At 37.4% G+C, this 22,606-nt stretch overlaps 1 protein-coding gene across 14 annotated transcripts in view; it reads right to left on the bottom strand.

Moving 5' to 3' along the window:
• The window catches only part of PARD3 (par-3 family cell polarity regulator), a 450,646-nt gene that overhangs the window by 240,381 nt on the left and 187,659 nt on the right, over positions 1 to 22,606 (bottom strand). For 10 of the 14 annotated variants that reach the window (XM_069859364.1, XM_069859367.1, XM_069859365.1 and 7 more), the window contains one exon: positions 15,220 to 15,351. The exons of the other annotated variants lie outside the window; for them this stretch is intronic. In XM_069859364.1, the coding sequence (XP_069715465.1) occupies positions 15,220 to 15,351 (132 nt within the window). The remainder of the gene's footprint in view (positions 1 to 15,219; positions 15,352 to 22,606) is intronic. 14 annotated transcript variants of the gene reach the window in all.

Here is a 22,606-nt window from a genome sequence, read left to right as displayed (position 1 = left end):
ATTACAGCTCCACCTCGTGAGAATATGAGACCAATTTGTTTTCCATGTGGAACGCAAGGAAAAAAGACAGCAGAGGCAATAATTTTCACTGATGCTTTCTAAGCAGTCACGTGCACAACAAACCGTAGTAGTGACAGCACCCTACTTTTTATTCCTAATTTATACTCCCAACTGAAAACATACGCCTTTTTAAGATTCAAATCACAATATTATCAATTCTTAATCAACTCTATTCCTGTATGAATGTTATTACAGCATTGTATCAAAGTGCACAGTAGACTGGAAAATGCATACCGCTGTGCCCACTAAGTTTTCCTCTTAACTCCCAGAAGCAGACCATTTGTCAGGAAACCAGGAAGCTAAACCTGGAAATAATGAAATACTCAGAGCAAGGGAAAATTTTGGAACTCAAATTTTGGAACTCAAATTTTGAAAAACTGAGTTTAAATTATCCTTGGTACCAGTCAAATAGGGTATGTTTGAATCTCAGTAAGTGAAACAGGAAAACCCCACGAAGTTTTTTTAATGACAACTAAGAATTTCAAACAAGACACTAACCCTCCTCTTCCTCCAAAAAAAAGTTTTCAGCAAAACACAATGGTAATAGAGAGGAAATAAAAGCTCAAATCACACCATAAAATCAGTTTTGCAACATAGTAAAAAACGATTACAGAGTTTGTTTAGGAAAAACTACAGGCATATGTAGATAGAAGAGAAAATGACTAATTCCACTCCTCAGAATTCTACAACGTTTCCTTTCAAAAAAATGCTTTTTCAAGTGAAGAAAGTATTTCTTTTGGTATTTTGATAAATCTACAGCATTAAGAAAAAGAATTCAAAATAGCCCACGCAAACAGAAAGGGTGCTATGGATAATGGAAGCCAGGTATTTCAGAAGAAACACGCTTTTACCTGCTAGTGCTGGTATTTAAATGTAACTCTTACTCATTGTTTTGTGCAGCACTATGCAAAATATTCATTAGAAACCAGAAAAAAAAAATCTAAAAGGAAGCAAGACCATAATCTGGTGGGAAAAGCAATTAAGAAGAAGCAAGTACACCAGCAGATAAAAATAAACCTTAAAATCATCAATTACAATATATTTGAAAGAGGTTAAAAATAAACCACTATGCTTTTTAAAAAAAACATTAAACGCGACCTAAAGGAATGTATTATATTTTAAGTGAGAAGCAAAAGACACATGTCAAGGAGAAGATCGGAGCAGCAGTGGAGTTGTCAATATTCACAAACACATGCTGAAGCAAAATATTTGATAGTTGTGCTATACAGTTATCATCGTACATTAAATATTTACACAAAGTAATTTTTTGTAATAAAATTCTCAGCGGTAAGCAGAGAAAATGACTCAAATACTATCAGAACATTCTTGAAATTCTAGAACATGCCTGAATTCATGAGACACTTATTCAATTGATGAAGATACATCATTTTATTGAAAATAGTCTGTAAAAGACAGTACATATATTTTGTTTCTAGTTCAATATATTTCATTGGTATTTTTCTTGGAATTCAAACAAAAACGTTCCTGCTTGTGTGAGTTTCAAGTCATTAGTGCCAAAACTTGAGCCAATGTTTCATGAAAAAATTACTGAATTATGTCTGTTTATGATTATAACACAGATTTCTCAAGAAAATTATTCCCACTTGGGCATTAAAAACTAAATGAGTATGAAAGACTAGAATGTGTTTAATGGGACCAAGCTAGCTTTTCCCGCCAAAATGCTTCAATTTAATCCAAACTAATTTTTTAAAACTTAAACAAAGTCTAATAAAAGTTAATTCACTTCCAAAAATGACGTGCATTTACTAGAAGAGACTCAATAAAAAGGTATCATTACAAAATCTAAATTATGAAGGCCAAGACTTTTACTATGCAATGGCCATAAATAATTTCTTTTTTTTTTAATGCAAGTTCATGGATGAGTCAAAAAGAGCATGTGTGAGAAAGAGAAAGAAATCCCAGTGCAACTGAGAAATTAAACTGAAAAATTAAATCAAGGAGCCAAAAAACAGACACACAGATGGTAAAAACTGGCAAAAATAAATAGTAAAAATCATGCTTTTAAGTACCAACAGATGCAGTGACTTTAAAATATTACTCCTTGAGGATACACAAAGACAATAATCCCAGACTGTGATTTCTGGGCCAGTCTATTGCTGCACTAGAACCACAAAATCCACTGTATTATACAGAGAAAAAATGATGTGTCAGAGACAGCGATATCTGCACTGCTAGTCTACTAAAATAGAAGGGAAGAAAATTAAACTATCCAACACTGTGAAATTAATGTCTTCAGAAAAAAAAATTAACTGTGTAAATGAGATAAGAGAGGTGACTTACAGAATCCATTTGCAGATTTATAATATTACAGAACTGAGCATGAACTAGTTATTTGAGCATTTCTGAAACAATTCTTCTTGAAAGGATACTCACTCAAGATGGAAGCAAGACTCTGCTTCCCAGCTTCCATTGTTAAACTTTGCCATGCTAATAGCTTTGCAGACCTCCAGTCTTTCTTAGGGTCTCCTTGATTTCCATAACTGAAATTATCTACGAGCTGTCCTGGTTCAGTCTATCGGTATTAAAATAAGAAAAGAAAAATAATCCAGGACTGGAAAACTGAGAACTGATGTCTAGAACCTATATGCTTGAAGTTCAGCCTTTCCTGAAAGATCTCCCTAAAATCAGAACTTGAAATAAATAATTATTAGTAGTACTTTTAAAACACATTACTTAAGACTAATTTTCTAGACCGTTAAATTAACTAACCTGATACTACTATGCACGATTGAACAAACCCAGCATCTTACACATCATCATAATTTCATGCTAGCTGTAGATATATAACCATGAAGACACTCCTTTCAGGGGCTAAAAATGCCAAAGTCAAATTCAAAGAAAGCAATATGCTATTTCTTTACTACCTCTTTCATGTGCAAGTTTACACTTTGGCACTTTCTCCTCTAAAACAATTACTAAATTTATCAAGATAACCATAATATCAGGAAGGAGACTGAGAATTCCACAACATGAATGTAATTAAGAACATAGGTAAAAGAACAACTTTTGTCATAAAATAAGTTTTACAAGTTATAGACAGATGCATTTAAACATACAGATACACAGAAATGTGCATGTGCCATCAAACACAGCGCTGTCAAATACAGCTCCTAAAAGTGGGCAATTAATGAAACGTTCTATATTTCTAGTATGTAAACAGGTATGGACATGCACTTTATTAAATTCTAACACAGATAAGGATGAGCTGAACTACAAAAACGAACAGTTAAGTTTGCTACATGCTAACAGGTAAATAGAAAGATGCTGTCATGAAGCAAGCAAGGTTTGTCTTCTGTAGAGGCTCCAAATTCAGATGACCCAGGAAGGTATCACTGCTCATCAAGACACCCGCCAGCTTCCAGGCACTGCAAGCCAGGAGGGCTTCAGCAGCTGCTGTTTGCCGTGTAGAAACAGCCCAGGAGGCGGTTTTGAAATGCCTCCCACCAGTGCAAAACACAGTCCCAGCTGCATGCTGCAGATGCAAGCGCTGCTCTGAATTCACCCCAGGTTTCTGAGGTTTGGCTTTCGAGTAAGACAAGTCAAAGCGTGCCTGACACAGTGTGCTCAAACCCCTGGGGGCCCAACATGGGAGAGCACAACTCCTCTTCAGCTTTGCCTCTTTTTATATTTACATGCCCACGTAGCTGTAAAAGGAAAAAGGTCATCCCGGAACTGCACTGCAATGAGATAGGAATGTCACATAAGAAACAATAATTAATTTTTTTTTTCCAACCCATTTCCCAGCCTACATCCTGGTGTTTCCTGCTGTCCCCTGACACACCACTATGGAGCTGAAGTGCCTTTTCTCCAGTCTTCAGCTTTTCAGTAAGACTGACATTTGATAATTTAGGGAAAAAATGGCAGAGTCCTTGAGTCTCACTAATTTCACCCACCCAGAATGCCATGATACACATGATCCTAATGAAGTATAACATTATAAGATGCTTCTTTTGCACAGAGACCAATTTTACTGACCTTCAAATCACCAGCAAAATCCATCACTTTTGATGAGAGAATGAGTTAAAAGAGTCTTCATGAAGAGAAAACTATTTATAGTGACAAAGTGTAACTACAAGGAAGACATACTGACCGGCTTGCTTTACAAAATGTGGGCTTTGTTGTAACAATTACTGCCAAGAAAATCAAGCTAAATACAAATGGTGTGATGGAATACTCAACGTAACTTTCAATAATTTTAAATAAAGATTCTCACAGATATGACCGCTTTCTTTTGGGGCATTTAATTTAGTCTGTGCTTTGGATAAATGATTCGAAATTATAAGCAATCATGAATTCCCACATATCAGGAAAGTAAAGATTTTTGAAGACAAATGATGGTATCCAAAAGGAAGAGGAAATTAAGTTTTGATACAAAGTGATTGTATGCTGGCTTCCTGCCCAGTATTCTGAAGAAATACTAAGAGGACCAGAGGTTTTGGCTCATACTCGATACCTCACTACTCAGACGTTTACTCCTAAAGGATATTGTTTTAATTTTTACATTTTGGAAATAGTCGAGCAGGTATGCTGCTCTTAATGATAATAGTCAACTGGTTTTGCTCAAATTCCTCAATAGTCATCTCTGGGCTGGAAAAAACAGCAGAAAAATTTTCAATCCAAATTAAGTTAAAGTAATCACACGCAGCTGACATGGAAGTGAGTGATGCCTTAACCAGCAATCCGAGCAACAACTTTTATTCTTAAAATATCACATACAAGAAATCAAAACTTAAAAGGTATATTTATTTCCAAAGTAAAATCTTTACAGCAATACATTACAGGAAGTCCTTTGTTCATTAATAGTGTCAGCGCTTCACGTGTTTTCAGTCAAGTGCTTCCTCATTGAAAAACTAGTTGTGCTGCATTTGTTTTAATTCTGTGTATCCTGAGTATGGAACCCACCTCAACCAGAGTAACTGCATCAATTACAAATCAGTTTTCCTTCTTCAGCATAGGGATTCAGTAAAAGTCTCTATCAGTAGCACAAGGACGCTAGTAATTAGTTGTTGAATCTTATGGAAACATTTTGTAATTATTTATTAAATCATATCAAATAATTTTTTTTAAAAAAAAAGAGAGAGAAGGATTGTTGTTTCTTCCAATTTGCATTTGACACATACAAGATTAAATAGTTTTTTTTACATCTTGATTTCCTAACCAAACAAATCCTTATTCTTCTTGTTCACCCTCTTCCCCAGCCCTGGAAACTACTTAAGTTGAGCATTTCATATGCAGCTCCAAGTAGTTTCAAGATAAACGTAGAATGGACTTATTTTCAAATCAGTCAGTGAATGAATTGCCAGGGCTGGTCTATTACCTCTTTTTCTCTTCCAGTTATAGTGATGAAATAAATTAAAATCTTATGGTATTTTGCATCATCTAGGTCATATTACGTAATTCCATTCACTCAGTCACTGCACTCACTAAATCTTGCTGTGTCACTTCATGAGTAAGCATGACATATCTCAAAGTATCCTATAAATTACAGTAATCACTTAATACAGCCAGAGAGTACTACATTCACTAATGAAATGCTCATGCTTAAGCAATAAAATCAAGATTAAATTTAAAACCCAAAATAAAACAAAACCTCAGACAAATTACTTCCACATAATACAGTTATTAACTCCAAGTTACACATTATCATTCCCCTTCACAGCAAAGTGCAACCATGTCATTAAAGTGACCTGTCCATGCAGGATTTTAAAGCATAAGTGCTTTTCCTATTCCCATCAATGGAAGACAAATTAACAATCGCTTCCACAATAGACAGGAAAAAATCAGCCCTTTTCTGAAAGCATCTTTTTCATAATTAATAATTCAAAGAATGAAAAAAGTATAAAAGCCATCCTGTTGTTATTCAATAAATGAGATGTGTTTCCCATTGAGATAAAATCTGACATTTTCCCTTGCCCAAAATAACCACTCTGACTTTACTCCTGGTCCGTTTGGAATTAACTGACTTGTATGATTCAGCAGTGATTTACCTAAATCTTGCCTAAAAACTACAATGAGAAGCCAAGAGCCCTCATATCCATGTTCCTGTCCAAAGAAATCGTTCTGTTTTATTGTAGGAAGGACTACAGCTTCCACTACAAATTAATAATACAAATATTTCTTTAAAATAAGTAACATTAGCCAGTTAGAAGAAAAATTGTACCATAAAGAAAATCAGACTATTAAAAAAATAAAAAGCAGGCACTTATTTTCCCATTTCATGTCAAGTAAATTCTAAAATGCAAATTATGTTAACTGGAAATTAAGTTAATGTGAAGCTTAAGGTGGGCCAGACTGACTTCTAATGTAGAATTAAAGAAGTTTGGCTTGGCAACAAAACCAAGCAAATTCTTAGTATTGGGTCTTCTTATAATTAGAAAGGAATAGAGAGAAAAATAAAAACAGTATTTGGGATAACATCCTGATTTTGAATGGTGTCTTTCCAATAGAATATAAAAACAGACATCATCAAGACTACAGAAAATAAAACAGATAAGAGATTTGGGGAACTGGGCTTTAGCAATGTCACCTCATTCCTTCCAAAGAATTTGTTGCTGACCTGTCAAAATCTGTATTGCAAAACACAAAGCAGGTACGCAGCAAGAAGAGAAAGGCAGAGCAGAGAAAATGAGCACCACAAAATAGAGGGGGGAAAAAGCACACTATCAGTACCATCTTCTGAAACAGAAATGCAGATTTTCTTTTTAAGCCTCAAAGATACGACTAATGTCTTACATATTTACACTTTGGTTAAAAGGCTAGAACACAGAGTGAGCATAATGTGAATTTTAAATTAAGAATACTTTACCAAGGACGAAGGAGAATCCTCAATAGACACAATTAACAGAATTGCTTTAATACACTTAAAAGTTTTAACCTCTGTGGTCTTTGAAGTGAATAGTGGAACTGCATCTATTTCAGTTTGTACAGAAGGGCCGTGCTGCCCTGAAAAGTTTTACAGTGCTGTAAACTAATGAAATAAATTATCTTAATTTGGTTAGATCTATTTTCATTAACTATATTACCCACCGAGGGAATGAGGACAAATTTTAATTTTACTAATGTATTTCAGTTCTGCATTACTTTGGCACGCCGTAAGAGCAGCTCCTGCTTGGCATTGCTCGCTCTCCCGTCACAGGGCCACCTTCCCTCCACGCTGCCCCTGCTCTCGGCCACGCAGGCAGGGCTGCCTCGAGCTCCTGGGACCCACACAGCCATCACCACTTCAAGCACGGCAGTGCAGTACTCACTCATACCACGTTCCCACAGGGCTTCTGAAGACACAGCATGGAAGCAGCAACAAGCAAATTGTGGAAAAAGTGAGCGTTCCTATTACAAACAACTCATCAGGATACATGATATGAGCCTGGACTAAAAAATAAACACATGAGAAGATAAACCTCTCTCACAACATGAAGAAAGAAAACAAGTTTTTGAAAGAAAGTAAGGAAGACTTGAGATATCCTTTAGACGCTACACTTTTCCAGGCCCAGTAAGGGATTTTCAGATGTCCTTATCTGACCTGCTACCATGGACAGAGAGCAGTCAGGAAAAGGCTGAGATAATACTGTTCTGCTTCTTTCAGCATCTCCATAAAAGAACAGGGTGCTAGGTAGTCTCATCTAGGCTTTCTATCCCACAAAAGTCTGGACTGGATGACCAGGTGTCTTCCAGCCTGGGCTTTTCTATGATACTTTACATTTCATCCCAGTCCATCTCTCTGCTTATGTGTATCTGTACACACATCTATGAGAGTGTTTGAGTGTGAAGAGACACAGCTGAATATGATGCATATCTTTTTCTATAATAATTAAAACCCATGAGATTTTTTTGCAAAATAGTCTTTTCTGGTTTTGGTTTGTTACTTTAAAAAAAAATTGTGGACACATATACTGCTACGTTCTGCCAGTGAATTCAGCAGTAAATAACTGCAAGTAGACTGCAGCCCCCTGAACCATCTCACCTATTCAATACACAGTATGAAATGACAGATTATTTTTCAAAGGAGAACAAGATAGATGCCAGCATGAAACATTGTTTATAAAGGCGTCACTGCTACAGCTGTCCCCAAGCAATAAAGCTGTTTATTCCAACCTCCTACCTCATATAAACTGAAACCCTCAGCACTGAAAAACAACTTCAAATCCGTTCATGACTGCAAGACAAATAAGAAGCAGAATCTCTCTCCAAAATACACAATTAAGGTCATGTCCATGAATGTCCATTTTCCATAAAAGTGAACAGACTTCTAAATTCCATATTAATATTTTCTTAAAAGTAATACATACTGTAGTTTGAAATTTGATTCTTTTCTGTATATAGTGATGCATTCAGTATACAGATCAGTCCTTCTCCTTAAGGCTTCTTCTCTGTTTATGTGGTTATACACAAACACTTCGAAAATATTTAATAAACATGTGTATTACAATATTCATATCTAAGCTTTATAGAGAAGAATACAGAGATTCTGCTGAAATCAGAAGACATGACAATCTTCTAAGGGGGTAGGAATTAAATGTCTACATAAAATTAATAAACAGATGAAGTTAGAACCTAAAAATCAGATGTCTTATAAATACGGAAATTAAGTTTAGATTTAGAAATCTAGATTTGAAGCTAGTTAGGTCCATAGTCAGACTGAAACCTGTAAGACCTGTAATTCTGATACTCACTACAGAAAAAAGTGGTAAAAAATTTTAACTTTAAAAGCAGAAATCATAAATACAGAGAGTGTACATGCCCATCATAAGAGATTCTTTTACCCTCCCATGCCCCTTTTTAAGAACTCTGACACATCATAGAAAACAAGCTCCAGCGAGACTCCCAGGTGGAGATGTGCCTGTGGGAACTGGGCACCTAACTACCACCAGAGCCTCAGCTGCTGGAGGCAGCTCAGTGGGGTCCAGCCTGGAATCAACCCAGCTGATCATATGCATGCTTCGACTCTTTGCAGATCTAGACTCCAGTACTACCTACAGGTTTTTGGACATTTTTATGTAGGTATTTGCATTACAAACACCTAGATACAATTTTCTCATTTTGGGCATCAGTGACACCCCAATACCACTACACTCTTTTGGGAAGTCAAAGGCTAATAAAAATTATTTAATAATATTGATTGTGTTATATATTAAAAGATATTCCAAAGGTGAGATTAGTCAAAAAGAAAAAAAAAAAAGAAAAGAAAAGAATAGGATTATTACATCTGTGTTCAGTACTGACTCCAAGATGTCAAGGTGCTCTTCTGGCAGCCAGACAAGGGCATTTCACTGGCTCAGAGCTAGATGAAACCACAGCCCTTGCTGACACAGAAATGCCCCTTCTTGTGCCGAGGGCATGCTCAAGTCAGCACTTCATAGCTTACATTTCATGTTAGTACCTGAGCTGAAGGAGTTAACATCTTCCCAATATAAAAAAATAGAGGGAGCAGTCAATATCTAGTTACCTGTAGCAGCAGCTCAGAGAAAATATTCTTGGGCCAAACCAAGCTTTTCACTTTCTTCATAGAAGAAGAAACAAATGCTGTAGCACTCAAGAGTTGACAACCCCATCAAATGAAGCCAATGTGATCACCTGGCCAAGAATCCCTGTTCCAAGTGGTAAAAAAAGCTGAATTTGCAAGTGGATATGTGACTGGGGAGACTGAACTCTTGCAGGGGCACCTTGTGGTCAGCTCTTTCAGTAGCATAAACCTTAAGTGAATCCTCTATCAACGCACTGGTCACTGCTTGTACCTGCCCATAGTTACAGTATTGAATTATAGGCCATAGCCATGTCAGATGCCAAACAATGCCTTTCTCAGCTGTGTCCTATTGCTCTACCTGCCAAAGCAAGCAAACCATGAGCCATGGCCTTGTTCAATTGCTGGAAACAACTTTTTCCTCCCATGGTCAGCCTCAGAGTAGTCCCACTTGGTTTCACAAACCCTGGATAGCCTCCTGGCTACACTCACAGAGCACCCACCTTTCATAGGGGACCATCCACTGAAGACCTCCTAAACAGAGACGGGACTCAGCATTGGGCTTGCAGCTTCAAACATATGCATAAATCTGTCTTTGTGATAGAAATCCTTTCTAAAGAATATGACAAGCTTTAAAATAATTTTTCTATTTTATAATTTATACACTGTCATGGTTCTATGTTCATTAAGGTTGTTATAATCAGAGGTAATTCGTAACGCGTAATTAGAGAGGAAGGAAAGCAATGATACTCCATCTTGGCATTGCACAGAGTAATGGAGAACCAGTTAAAAGTGATTCATAGAATCATAGAATCACCAGGTTGGAAGAGACCCACCAGATCATCAAGTCCAACCATTCCCACCAGTCTCTAAACCATGCCCCTCAGTACCTCATCCACCCATCGTTCTATTGCATAATGACCCTTTCAGTGAAGAATTTTTTCCTTATGTCAAGCCCAAACCTCCCCTGGCGGAGCTTGAGGCCATTCCCTCTTGTCCTGTCCCCTGTCACTTGGGAGAAAAGGCCAGCTCCCTCCAACTAATGAATCCCTTTTCCATATCTTAAAGCAGATCTCCTTATTAATGACAACATTTTTTTAAAGGCAGTTAACTCTCTACACGCAAGGAGTTGGAGACGTAAGTCCTCATTCCCCAAGCCTCCACATCTCCAGTCCAGGAAACACAGATGCTTTAGACCTTCCCACTGTATTTATAGTCATGATAAAGCCTACTAACTAAAGCCAAAATACACCTGTCAGACAGGAGAAACACAATGATAACAGAAAACTTTATATGCATTAGCTATACCACTACAAAACATTCAGAATTAAACAAAATAAATGAGCTGCATTTCTGCCTTCTATTCTTGTATTACAGCATAAAACAGAAGCAGGGGTTTTGTTGTTAAATGAAAAACTTGACAACGTGGGTAAGCAGGAGTATGAGAATCCACAGGAAATTATTGTTTGATTTCACCAACCTACCTCTGAAGCTCTACATTTTTTTTTCAACTGATAGAGTTAAACAGCACTAATTAATAGCATCCAAGTGTTCTAAGAGAGTATACTCTATCATATTAAAAGCAGGCCTTATTTTGCTGAAAATACAGGCTGAAGGCAGGTACTCTACAGCTGGAGACATAAGACCATATGCTACTTGCACATCTGATCTTGTTGAAAACGGAAGCAGAGATACTGTACCAGATTACTATGGACAGATGTCATGAACAAGAATAACTTGAGGCAAATGTTCCACACAGCACATTTTAGCTCAAGAAGACAGCAGCAGTAACCAATTTCTCCTCCTATTTCATAATATATTTCAGTTGCTTTTATCTCTGTTTTTTTGCTAGATACTAGAAAGCTACTGGGATTTTTGGAATCAGACCTGTTCTTCAGTAATAACCATGAAATTTACTCCATCTCCTATCTTGCTTTCATGCACTGACAAATACAGGTATATATCCAACAGTTATGTGTGTATTTATATTTGCATATCATTTTAATTGAACCAATCTCATTCTATTTGCACATCTGATCAACTGCTTCACAATTAAGCAGGGCAGCTGTAGAATTTCCCTCTCCTGCTGCTCCTGCACCTCTTCCCAGAGCACAGCACCACTTGGAGTCTCCTAATCCTTCTGCAAAACAAGTCCCTCCAGCAGAGTGAGGAATATTGTATTTCAGTTCAAGTTGTCTTGCCTGGTGCCAGTTCCAATATTTGACTAATGAAACTAAAATGACCACCCAAGAGAAGCTTTCTTTGTATTTTAACTTAAGGAACTGGCAAAAACTAACTCTTTCAAAGGTTCCTTTTTCATGTCTCACTGGTATGAAATAGCATAAGTCCAGATTTGAACAGGGTCTGAGCAAGTCTTGAGGTGAACTGAGGGAAAAAATATTCTCAAATAGAAGTGACAGTAACATACATTAAGTACATTTCAGATTTTTTAACTATTCCTCAAAGTCTGGTTGCTGCGGGTAAGGAATGAAAGTGCTGTGGAGAGCAATGTGAAGAACAAAAAAGTTTTTCTTTTTTTAAGATAGTTCAGAATTAAATTAAAGATTGCAAATTTTATTCCTAGTATTTGACAATCTACAGGAGAGAATCAATGAAATAATTGAGCAAAAGAATAAAAAATACAATCCTTCACTTTTTAACTGTATTCTGAAACTGTATTTGGATTTTTGGCCTCATAGTGGTAAAATGATTCTTTGGTACCAACAGTTTCACGTAAGTTATTTTGTGGACTTGAGAAATACACAGATCATTTGCCCTGTGGACAACCAGAGCGTTCTGGAACTCACTGGAAAGAATCCTTAGGTATTACAGCTAAATAGCATATACCACCTCAATACCTTAAAGGACTCAGAAAGCAGAATTAATCTTTTCCATTTCTTTGATGTATCACATTAATTTAGCAGAGTCCTAGAAAAGCACAACAGATAGGAGCAAAAGCAATTACTTCCAGGAATTTTAACGGGCTTCAGGCATTCCTCCATTTGTAGACACTAAAAGTTAGACAAGGTTATAAAACTACTTCTCTAACAAATACTTGAACATATCTAATTCTGTGTCCTTACTAGTCCCTGCTAGAGCAACTTATAATGATTTCCTAGAAACAAGGTCTCTTGCAGTTTCATCTGCAGAACAGGCTGTGATGCTGCAGAAGCAGAGTTCACTCTGCAGTTCTGCTCATGGAAAAATAAGGCGATGTCCACACAAAAATAACTGCACTTCTTTGGCACATCAGACTTTCACTCCTTAAAGTGAAATTTCATGTGTTTTAGAAGATGACAAAGCTCACGTCAGAAATGTTTTTCGTCTGATATTCAAAAAGAAAAGGTGAGGCAAGCTTTGAGGGAAGTAACTCAATCCAAGCCAGAAGAGCCTTCGTCCAATAACAAGCCTCTGGAAGTCTGCAAGATTAATCCACTGTTTACTACTATCTCCTCTAAAGAGCCATAAAGGCAGGTCAGACCAGGACTATGATCCCCCTGGTATCTGCAATGGGTTCTGCACTGTGACTGCCTTACCGTTGGTGCCAGACCTGCTGCCTGCTACATTTACCGCATGTACTGGCAGGGTGCGCAGACCGCTCCAGCCCCCACACAGCAGAATATATGACCAGGATGGGAAGTTGCTAAATTAATTGATTATGCCAGATATCAACCTCGTCATTTCAGTTTCTTCTCCACAGAAGTATAAGGCTTAACCAGTGGAAAACAAAAAGCCCAAGGAGGATACTGAAAAAGAGTTTAAAACTTAAAAAGAGTGAAATATTCTCTGTCTGCAGCTACTCCACCCACTGCCAGGCTCTTCCTTCCCTCTCTCTGAAAAGCTTTACTGCTAAACAGGTTTCAGTCTAATTAGTTATCCTGCTGATATGAAATCACAAAAGGATCCTGGTCTTCCAGGTACATGCAGATTCATTAAAACATTTAAAGAATGAACTCCCTCTTTCTTAAAAAAAAAACACCACTACAAACAAACAAAATCAAAAACCAGAAAACTTGCTCAGAAGGAACATGTTATTTACAGTTGTGGACTTCAGCCACTTAACTCAGGTAGCAAATATGCTTCCAGACTACCACTAGTGCCCAATTATTTATTTAAATTGGACTAGTTAAGCTGTTCAGAGACCAAAATCAGCATAAAACTTAATATAAAACATCATAACATAAAATATTCCTGTACTCAACGTTTTGTAAGATGATCGCTATTAAGATTCCTAATGCAACTTATTTTGCTGAGACAACAGTTTCATTAACGGCCGCAGTGAAAACCTAATGATGCACTGAAATATGCCTCAAAAATATCAAACCAGCAGAACCGTCACAGGAGATGCCTTCAATTCTGGACACCAACTTTCCATTTCAAGACAGGCAGATACAGAGACGGCAGCTAAACTAATCTGCTCAAATTCTACATTTTTTGAGAGAAAAATTGTGATGGAACTACCATTGTCATTAAATGTGCAGAGGAAAATACACCAGGACCAAAAAACAGAGGGTGCTTTTTCATACAACATATAATTTTAAATGAACCTGAAACTAAATACAAGACACAGAAATAGTTAATAGCTCATATTTGGGACTTTTTTTTTTGGTTTTTACATTCTGTGATATTACTTGAGCTCCCTTTTAACTGTGAGTGTGGTTAAATAAAGAATGCTTGGCATATTTGGCAGATTTGGCAACACTGGACTTCAAATATCAGTACGGGATTTACCGGTGAAGGAGACCAGTCCCAGGACACCAGCCCAGTCTTGGAGTCTAAACCTTCCCCTCCATTCACAAGGCACAGTGTAAGAAGCCTAGGCTGAGTCAAATGGCAAATTTTATTTGGAAGCTCCTCTGTATAAATCAAATTCTGGTTTTATGCCCTGTTGTAAGATACAAAATTTGTATATTTGTATTCAATGTAAAAACTCAATGCTTCCATGTCACACTGTATAAAGCAGAAATCCTACATATGCACTATCCTATATGTGGACTTCCCGTTGTATATCCAGACTCTATGGTAAAAATGTGTTTTCCTTATAAACTTGAAGACACTTTTTTGGAAATTTCAGATACATACAAATACAATAAGTGACTGCTAGGTAATTTTAATTTCAGATCATTAAACCTCTATGACTACCAGCTTATTAATAAAAAAACCCCAGTTGTAATTACTTAGTGTCTCAAATAAGCCCAAGATCCAAAGCAGTATAAATGTACACTAGATAAATACGGTAACATTGTCTGAAATTTTATAATTAATATAATTTACAATGTTAAGAATAACAAATATTTAGAAGCGCAACCTCAAAACTGACCCACATTTGACTATCCTGTAGTAACATTATTAGCTCTCAATGGCAAATTGTTTATCAAAATAATACTCTCTAATTAAAAAACTCCTGTTAGTATCAGCTATGAAGAACAGCAACACTCCATATACTACATAAACATGTTTATGACTCAAAAATGAAATGATTTCCAGCTATCCATTTCAGTCTTAAAATATATTTTTTTTTGGAAGCAGAAGGAATCCCATACAAATTTAGTCAGCATGCTGCTGGTGCTTGTATTACACTTAGAGTCAATATCACATAAAATACACTTCTTCATAATAGCTTGGAGTAGCATAAAGATTACATTAATAAAGTAATATATATATACACCCATATATATTACCTGTTCTTGCCTCTCCAGCCACTTGTCCACCATGGGATGACTGGCACTTAACGATGAACGAGCATTGTCTCTCTGAAACTGGTTAGACCAGCTACTAGTATCTCGTGGTAGGCTTCTGTAGTTTTCATCTTTCTAGTTCAAAAGAAACAAAAAAGTGTCTTATAAAAAACAACCAGTCCTTGCACATGACCGATGCAGCTGGTTATTAAACAAAAAATCTTCTCCTACATGAAAGATGGAGAGGGACTCTTTATCAGGGAAAGTAATGACAGGACAAGGGATAATGGTTTTAAGCTCAAAGAGGGGAGATTTAGGAAGAATTTTTTTACTATGAGGGTGGTGAGGCACTGGCACAGGTTGCCCAGAGAAGTCATGGATGCCCCATCCCTAGAGATGCTCAAAGTCAGGTTGGATGAGGCTTTGAGCAACATGATCCAGTAGATGTCCCTGCCCATGGAACTAGATGATCCAATCTTTAAAGTCCCTTCCAACTCCAAGCCATTCTATGATTCTATGAAAACAAAAGGAAGACTGACAAAGGAGAACGCAGGTCCAACTGGACCCAACGACAACACGATTGCCTAGAATTGATTTTCAAGAGCTTCCCTTCCATAATGCCACTCAATTCCAACCAAAGCTGTTGGTGTGTTTGTAGCTCCTGCAGCCCCTTATTCTTCACTACCTCTCTTTTACAGCCTCAAACATCTAGTGCACAGACATCCCAGAAAGGTTTTGAGAGCATTAGGCTCCTTAGTTTCATTTTCACCAAAAGCGAATATACCATGCAGCAGTACATCCACTGACAGCAAAGGCCACTACATAATTTTCACAAGTTTCTGTATGTAATCAATTTCACAATCAAAACTGTCTCACTGCTCCATGTACTGTGCTTTCGACCAGTATAGCATGCCAGAGAGTTCAAACCTTGAGCTACTATTCCACATAATAATGCTTTTCTTGGTTTGCCTGAAGTTATACAAATACAGTCACATTGATAAAACAGCAGCAGACAAAGATAGTGCTGATGGAGATATGTTTATCCCATTGAGACTAATAAAAAAAATTCCTTTTAATTAAGGAGTTTGTCTTCACAGCTTTCCCACAAACTGTACAAATTTTTCAGCTTCTACCGATGATTATTCCTCACCTATTCCAATCACTGCAAGTCAATCAAAGCACAGAGGCAGATCCTTAACAATGGGAGGTATGTTAGCCCAAAGTCAATGAGTTACTCGTAGCTTCCTTAGGTCACTTCTCTCCAACTGAAATAACACATGGAGCTAAAATTCTGCTTCATTTTTCAAAAGAGGATAATAAATACACTGTAAGTGCAGCTCCATCAGGAGCAAGGTATTCTTTCCAGTCAGTGTTTGTTTATCTTCATGCCAAATCAGATAATTTAAAAAATCTATTTTTCTCATAAAATAAGATTGTAGTCCTACATATTTCGCAATATTACTGCTTTTAGAAATCTTGAAAATTACTAAAAAAATAAACAAATGCCAGTGCACATTCACAGCTAAAAACTACTTATTTTTCTTTTTTTAAAAAATGTATAGCACACACCAGATGTCGCCCCTTCTTTAATCAATACTTATTCCATCAGCATAAGTGTTTCCTTTCCCTATTTACTGTATTGATATTTCTTTGGTCTGCCACAGTATTGGTCCAGTATTCTAAAACACAGACCATAGCATCAATTTCCTTACAACTGTCCTTCACAAGTTTATTTCTCATAAGTGGAGGACAGGCTTTAGTAGGAAATTCAGGTTTCTGTAACTGTGATATGTAGCACAGTTCTCAAAAGCTTCCTGTGCAAGAGCAGTCTTTTCCCAAATATCTCAAACTTAAGCATTCTTAATTGATGACTTCTTTTCTTAAAAGAGACTTTGTAGTATAAATCTTCCATTTCAAGACGTTAAAGCTTGAATTCAACCAGCGTAAAATAACCTTGTAAAAACAAGCCTGCACAAGTAACCAGTCTCACAAATCACTACTATAAATTCGTTTACCCTGCCACAAATGAGAAAGAACTTAGCGTCTTTCAGCAACTGAAAGAAAAAAAACAAACAGTTTTCCAGTGTGGTTAACCACACAGCAAACTAGAGACTTGCTCAGTGTCTGGCTTAGAAAATGACAGTGGAAGCCAGTCGTTGCTTTGTACAACTGTCCCTTAGAAGATCCATAAAAGCCAGGGAACATAGTGTACAAACCAATTTTTTTCCTGCTGCTTCTCTTATTCAATTCTCCTCCTCTGGTGACAGAGGTGGCACAGTTCCTATAAGCCAAAATAACAATTTTTCTTGTTTGAAGTGGTGGAAAGGTATAACAACAAAATCAAAGTTGCACAAAGAAATAATGAGAGATCATTTTATGCACAGAACCCCCCATACCTTTGGTACATGAGTTATTGTCATTGAACAATAACTCACTGAAAGACCATCACCCACCTGAATGAATGAACAGAAATTTCTTCCTGTGTAACAAGATGTTTTCTGTATTTCTGTACTTTGTAATTCCACGTTTTATTGATTCATGTTTACAATCTTCAATGGAAACTTTCAAAAAAGATACTTTTATCTATGCTACACAAAAATCTCTGTCCACACAGCATCAGTTACCATGCAGAGGAGTTTTATGCAAGAGCAAGAAAGAAGGAAAAGAAGTTCATAAAGGGATGTGTTGTTCTTCAGTGATTCCAATGCTAAGCCTCTAATCTGGATCATACAGGACAGTCTTAATGCCTAAGATTTTATATTGGGATTGGAACATCATGCTGTTAAAAGTCTTAAATGACACAGCACACAATGCAAAAGAGTTAAATTAAGCCTCTGTTTCATGCATCTACACTAACGTCAAGAATACTTTAAGGAGTTTGCTCCTAATGCTGTCTGTGCTGATCAGAAGAGTACATTCATCCCATCTACCAAAATACTTCTGCTGTAGCCCTTTTTTATAGAAGATTGCTTTTCTCCTACAAAGATCTATACAATTTCATTTCATACAGAAGGCATCAAAGTCACTAAGCAATTTTTCTGACAGCAAAAGTAAAAGCTGAAATGGTAGAGACGTGGTTCCTGTAACTTCTCGTGTTTCTCACTGCTGCTCAGAGACACAAAATAGTGCTGTTATCAGAGTGTAACAAATACCTTACCAGAGTTACAATTACACACAGTCATATTGGTGTTAGTCAAGCAGTGAAACATTAGAAAAACAACTAGCCATAGACAAGTCCTCCATTCCTTTCTTTGTCACTGCTTTTTGCCCAGCAGCTAACCCTGTAGCCCACAGGTGACACCATGGGACCAAGCACTGAGCTAGACCAGGAGCAAAAAGACCAGCACTTTCAACACTTCTGGACATGGCCCATCTCACAAAGAGCTACACAACAAAACCGTAAGATGTTGTTGGCTACCTGGAACCCCGTCTATGCAGGGACCTTGACTACTGCTACTGCCAGAGCTGATTCCAAGATAGCAGTGGCAATGAACTATATCACAAGCTCAACCATTCTATCACCCTATGATTCTGCAGAGGTGGAGGTGAAAAACACATTGCTGCAGCTTAGACATTGGGATTTGCTGATCCTACTGCAATCTGTTTGCTATTTAAAAAATATGCAAATGTTAGCCCAGAAAGCTTTCTTTCTATTCAACACGATCTAGCATTAGCACACATACTCCAGCTTCTAACTGGAAAAGGTGTGTGTCACTTTTATCTTCAGTACCATAAAGAAAAAGAGTTCATGTTATAGAAGCCATCAGGGTCATGCAGGGAATTCTCATTTCTTCCGGAGCTGCAGCTGTAAAGCTCTCCAGGGACTGGGGCTGACACGCATCATCAGTTACAATTAAATGCTCTGATTTTTCTAAAAAAGTTTCTTTCCCAGATATCTTTGGGGACCAGGGGCTGTGTCAGCTTTATCACATTCCAAATGGAAACTGATCAATAAAACACTAAAACTGCCAAGTCACAATATTACCACTACACTTAGCAGCATTTTGCAGTATTCTTAATGAGAACACACAACGTAACACCTTAAGATTTAGTTCAGTGTGGAGTCCCTGTGAGGCTTTGCTGGAGGATTGGGTGAAAGGGGACAAGAAAAATGAAGCAATTTTGCTATGCTTTTAATTCAAGATAATTTGCAATATATAACAAGCTCCTCATCAAAGCCTCTACAGCTTGTAGATAAAACGATACATTAGCATGACCTATGTAGTTCAATTACTAGCTGTCAGTGCATAAACTCACTCATGATTTTTACCCACAGTTGTAGCCCTACAGACCACCAGCATCACTAACCTTAAGTCTTTTTGCATCATTCTTTAATAATATTGACAGACCTTGCACTTCACGGTCCCCTGAGTCTGAGGACCACAAGTGTAGGAACAGTGACTTTCCATTTGTGGATGCCGAAATTGTAACGGACCAGCTGTATCAGCTGAATGCTCGCAAGTCCACAGGGACTGACGGAATTCATCCCAGTGTTCTGGAGGAGCTAGTAGATGGTATGGCAGGACCCCTCTAGCATTTACCAAAGGTCTTGGGAGTCTGTCTCTCCGACGACTGGAAACAAGTCAATATTATTCCAAACTACAAAAAGGGTGTGAGGGAAGATCCAGGGAACTATAAACCTGTTTGTCTACCCTCAGTTCCTGGGAAATACGGTGAAGATGATACTTAGGTACTAATGAAAGACATTTAAAAAATAATGAAACCATCAGGCATAGCTGACACGGGTTCACAAAATCAAAGTCCTATTTAACTAATTTGATATCCTTCTATGATAAGGTTACCCACCTAGAGGATGAAGGGAAGGCAGTGGATGTAGCTTTTCTGGATTTTAGTAAAGCTTTTGATACTGTCCCTCACAGCACCCTGCTGGACAAGTCATCCAGCTATGGGATGACCGGGTTTATAATGTGCTGGGTGAAAAACTGGCTGAAGAGCAGAGCTGAAAGGATAGTAGTGAATAGGGCTACATCTGGCTGGCAACCACTCACCAGAAGCTTTCTTCAGAGTCCAATTCTAGGGCCAGTTCTGTTCCAATTTATCAATAATCTAGATGCAATAGTTGTATGCACCATTAGTAAGTTTGCTTACGATACCAAACTGGGAGGTACAGTTGACTGTAGTGAAGGACAGGAGTCCTTCCAAAGGGATCTAGACTGATCGGAGTATTGGGCTATGATTAATAGGTTGAAATTTAGTAAGGTGAACTGCTGTATTCTGCACTCAGGAGACCTGTAGAAAGGGATCTGGGTGCGCTGGTTGACAGCAGGCTCAATATAAGTCAGCAGTGTGTCTTGGCATCCAAAAGGGCAACCCTTGGCCTTGGGGGTATCAGGGCATCAAACACAGTGTAGCCAGGGGGTCGAATAAGGTGATTATGCTGCTGTATTCAGTACTCATGCAGCCTCATCTTAAATATTGTATGTGGTTCTGGGCCCCACAATTTATGAAGAATGTTCAGGTCCTTGAGTGTGTCCAGAGGAGGGCAACAAAGGTGGTGAAAAGGCTGGAAGGAATGTCCTATGAAGAGTGGCTAAGGACTTTAGGTTTTCTGAGTTTGGAGTAGAAGCTATGGGGTAACCTCATTGCTCTTTACAGCTTCCTGAGGAAGGGAAGCAGAGAGAGTGGTGCTGAGCTCTTCTCCCTGGTATCCAGTGACAGGATGCATGGGAATGGTTCAAAGCTGTGCCAGGAGAGTTTTAGTTTAGACGTTCATAACAATTTCTTTATTAAGAAGTTGGCCTAACACTGGAAAAGGCTTTCTAGAGAGATGATCAATGCCCGACACTTTTCAGTGTTTAAGAGGCATTTGGAGAATGCCCTTAACAACGTGCTTTAACGTTTGGTTAGACCTGAATTGCTCTGGCAATGGGACTAGATGATCACTGTAGGTCCCTTCCAACTGAAATAGTCTATTCTATACAGAAATGTCTATAATACTGTGAATGGAATTAACATATTGTGCATTGACAATGGCTCATTAGATGCCTATAAGGAGAAAGATAATTGAAAAGCTGATGTTCTGCTAAAGTTCTATCATTTTATGTTCAGGGATTTCCAGAGTTGTCCAGTTCCAATTAATACATTCTATGTTATCCTTTGATTGACAATCAAGGCCTGACCTTAAAATAGCACAATAACTAAGAGCCATGATGAATGGACAGCTTTCTGTGCATGTGGTGCTATATGTAAATATTTACTGTCAAAGAATATAGGCTAAATTAAACTAAAAAAAACATGAGGCTGCCTGTCCAGAACATTATGTTGATCTCTCTTGTTTACAATGGAAAAATCAAAAAATGTCATCACCTCTGCATGTATACAAGCAAAGCCAGAAATTATCAGGCAGAGTATATTCTTATTTCTAAAACTGAGGGACAGGAAAGAAGCTGCTTCTTCCATTCACTTTTTACTTACTAATCTCACAATAAAAACCTCACAAAAGTTAATGCAAAACCACACAAATAACATATGGCAGCTGATATTCCATAATTGTAATTCAGGAGCTGGAATTTATTTCCATAAGCTTCTTAACAAAAAGGCATGACTTTCCATAGTTTCATTTTAAAGAAAAATAAATGAAGCAGTTAACTTAAAATGTCATGAAGGTTCCTGTACACAATATATTTAGAAACTGGTTTCTCTTTCTACTCTTTTTCACTAAAGCAAAATGTTCTCTTTTTGCCTGTGCCACTTCAAGGGCCTCTTAGAGTTTCTGTGTATATCCAGCTATACCGGAATCTACATGGCTATCCATTTAAGTACAATAATATAATTATGCACAATCCTGACATTTTCACCAGATATTTAATTATGTACCCAAATCTATACAATGTTTTCTGTCAATTTGGATTTACATGAAATAGCAATCATAAAGTTGTTTATTTTCAACATCAACATCCATTCATTTGATTCCTTGAATCAAGAAATTAAATTGCAGGGGAGGAAAAGATCTGGTAAAGAATTTATTTCAAAAGTATGCTCTAAAGATAGGATTTAACAAACAGAATGTTAATATCAAATATATTTGCAGAGCTGAGGGAAACAGGCAACAACAGGTTATAGGAAACTTCACAAGGATCTTCTATTTAGATCTTGAAATGAAGAATATATTATAAGCCGTATTTACTATCCTTTCAAGTGCTCAGTAGATGTTCTCAGGTGGCCATACCACTACAATAAAAACCTGACAGGCGCAACCAGCTGTTTCTATGCTTAGAAACTTGCATACACATTCCTGAAACAAAAAACTAGGGTGAGGGGATAACTGTACTGTCCTCTCAGACTAACTGTTTTTCCCTCTTTCTTCACTACACTGACAAGTACGTAGAAGAGTAGTGATTTAAGGTCAGAAGCATGAAGGCTACTTGGA

The sequence above is a fragment of the Phaenicophaeus curvirostris genome, chromosome 6, assembly GCF_032191515.1.
Source record: "Phaenicophaeus curvirostris isolate KB17595 chromosome 6, BPBGC_Pcur_1.0, whole genome shotgun sequence".
Lineage (NCBI taxonomy): Eukaryota > Metazoa > Chordata > Aves > Cuculiformes > Cuculidae > Phaenicophaeus > Phaenicophaeus curvirostris.
This window is presented reverse-complemented; position numbering and strand designations above follow the sequence as displayed.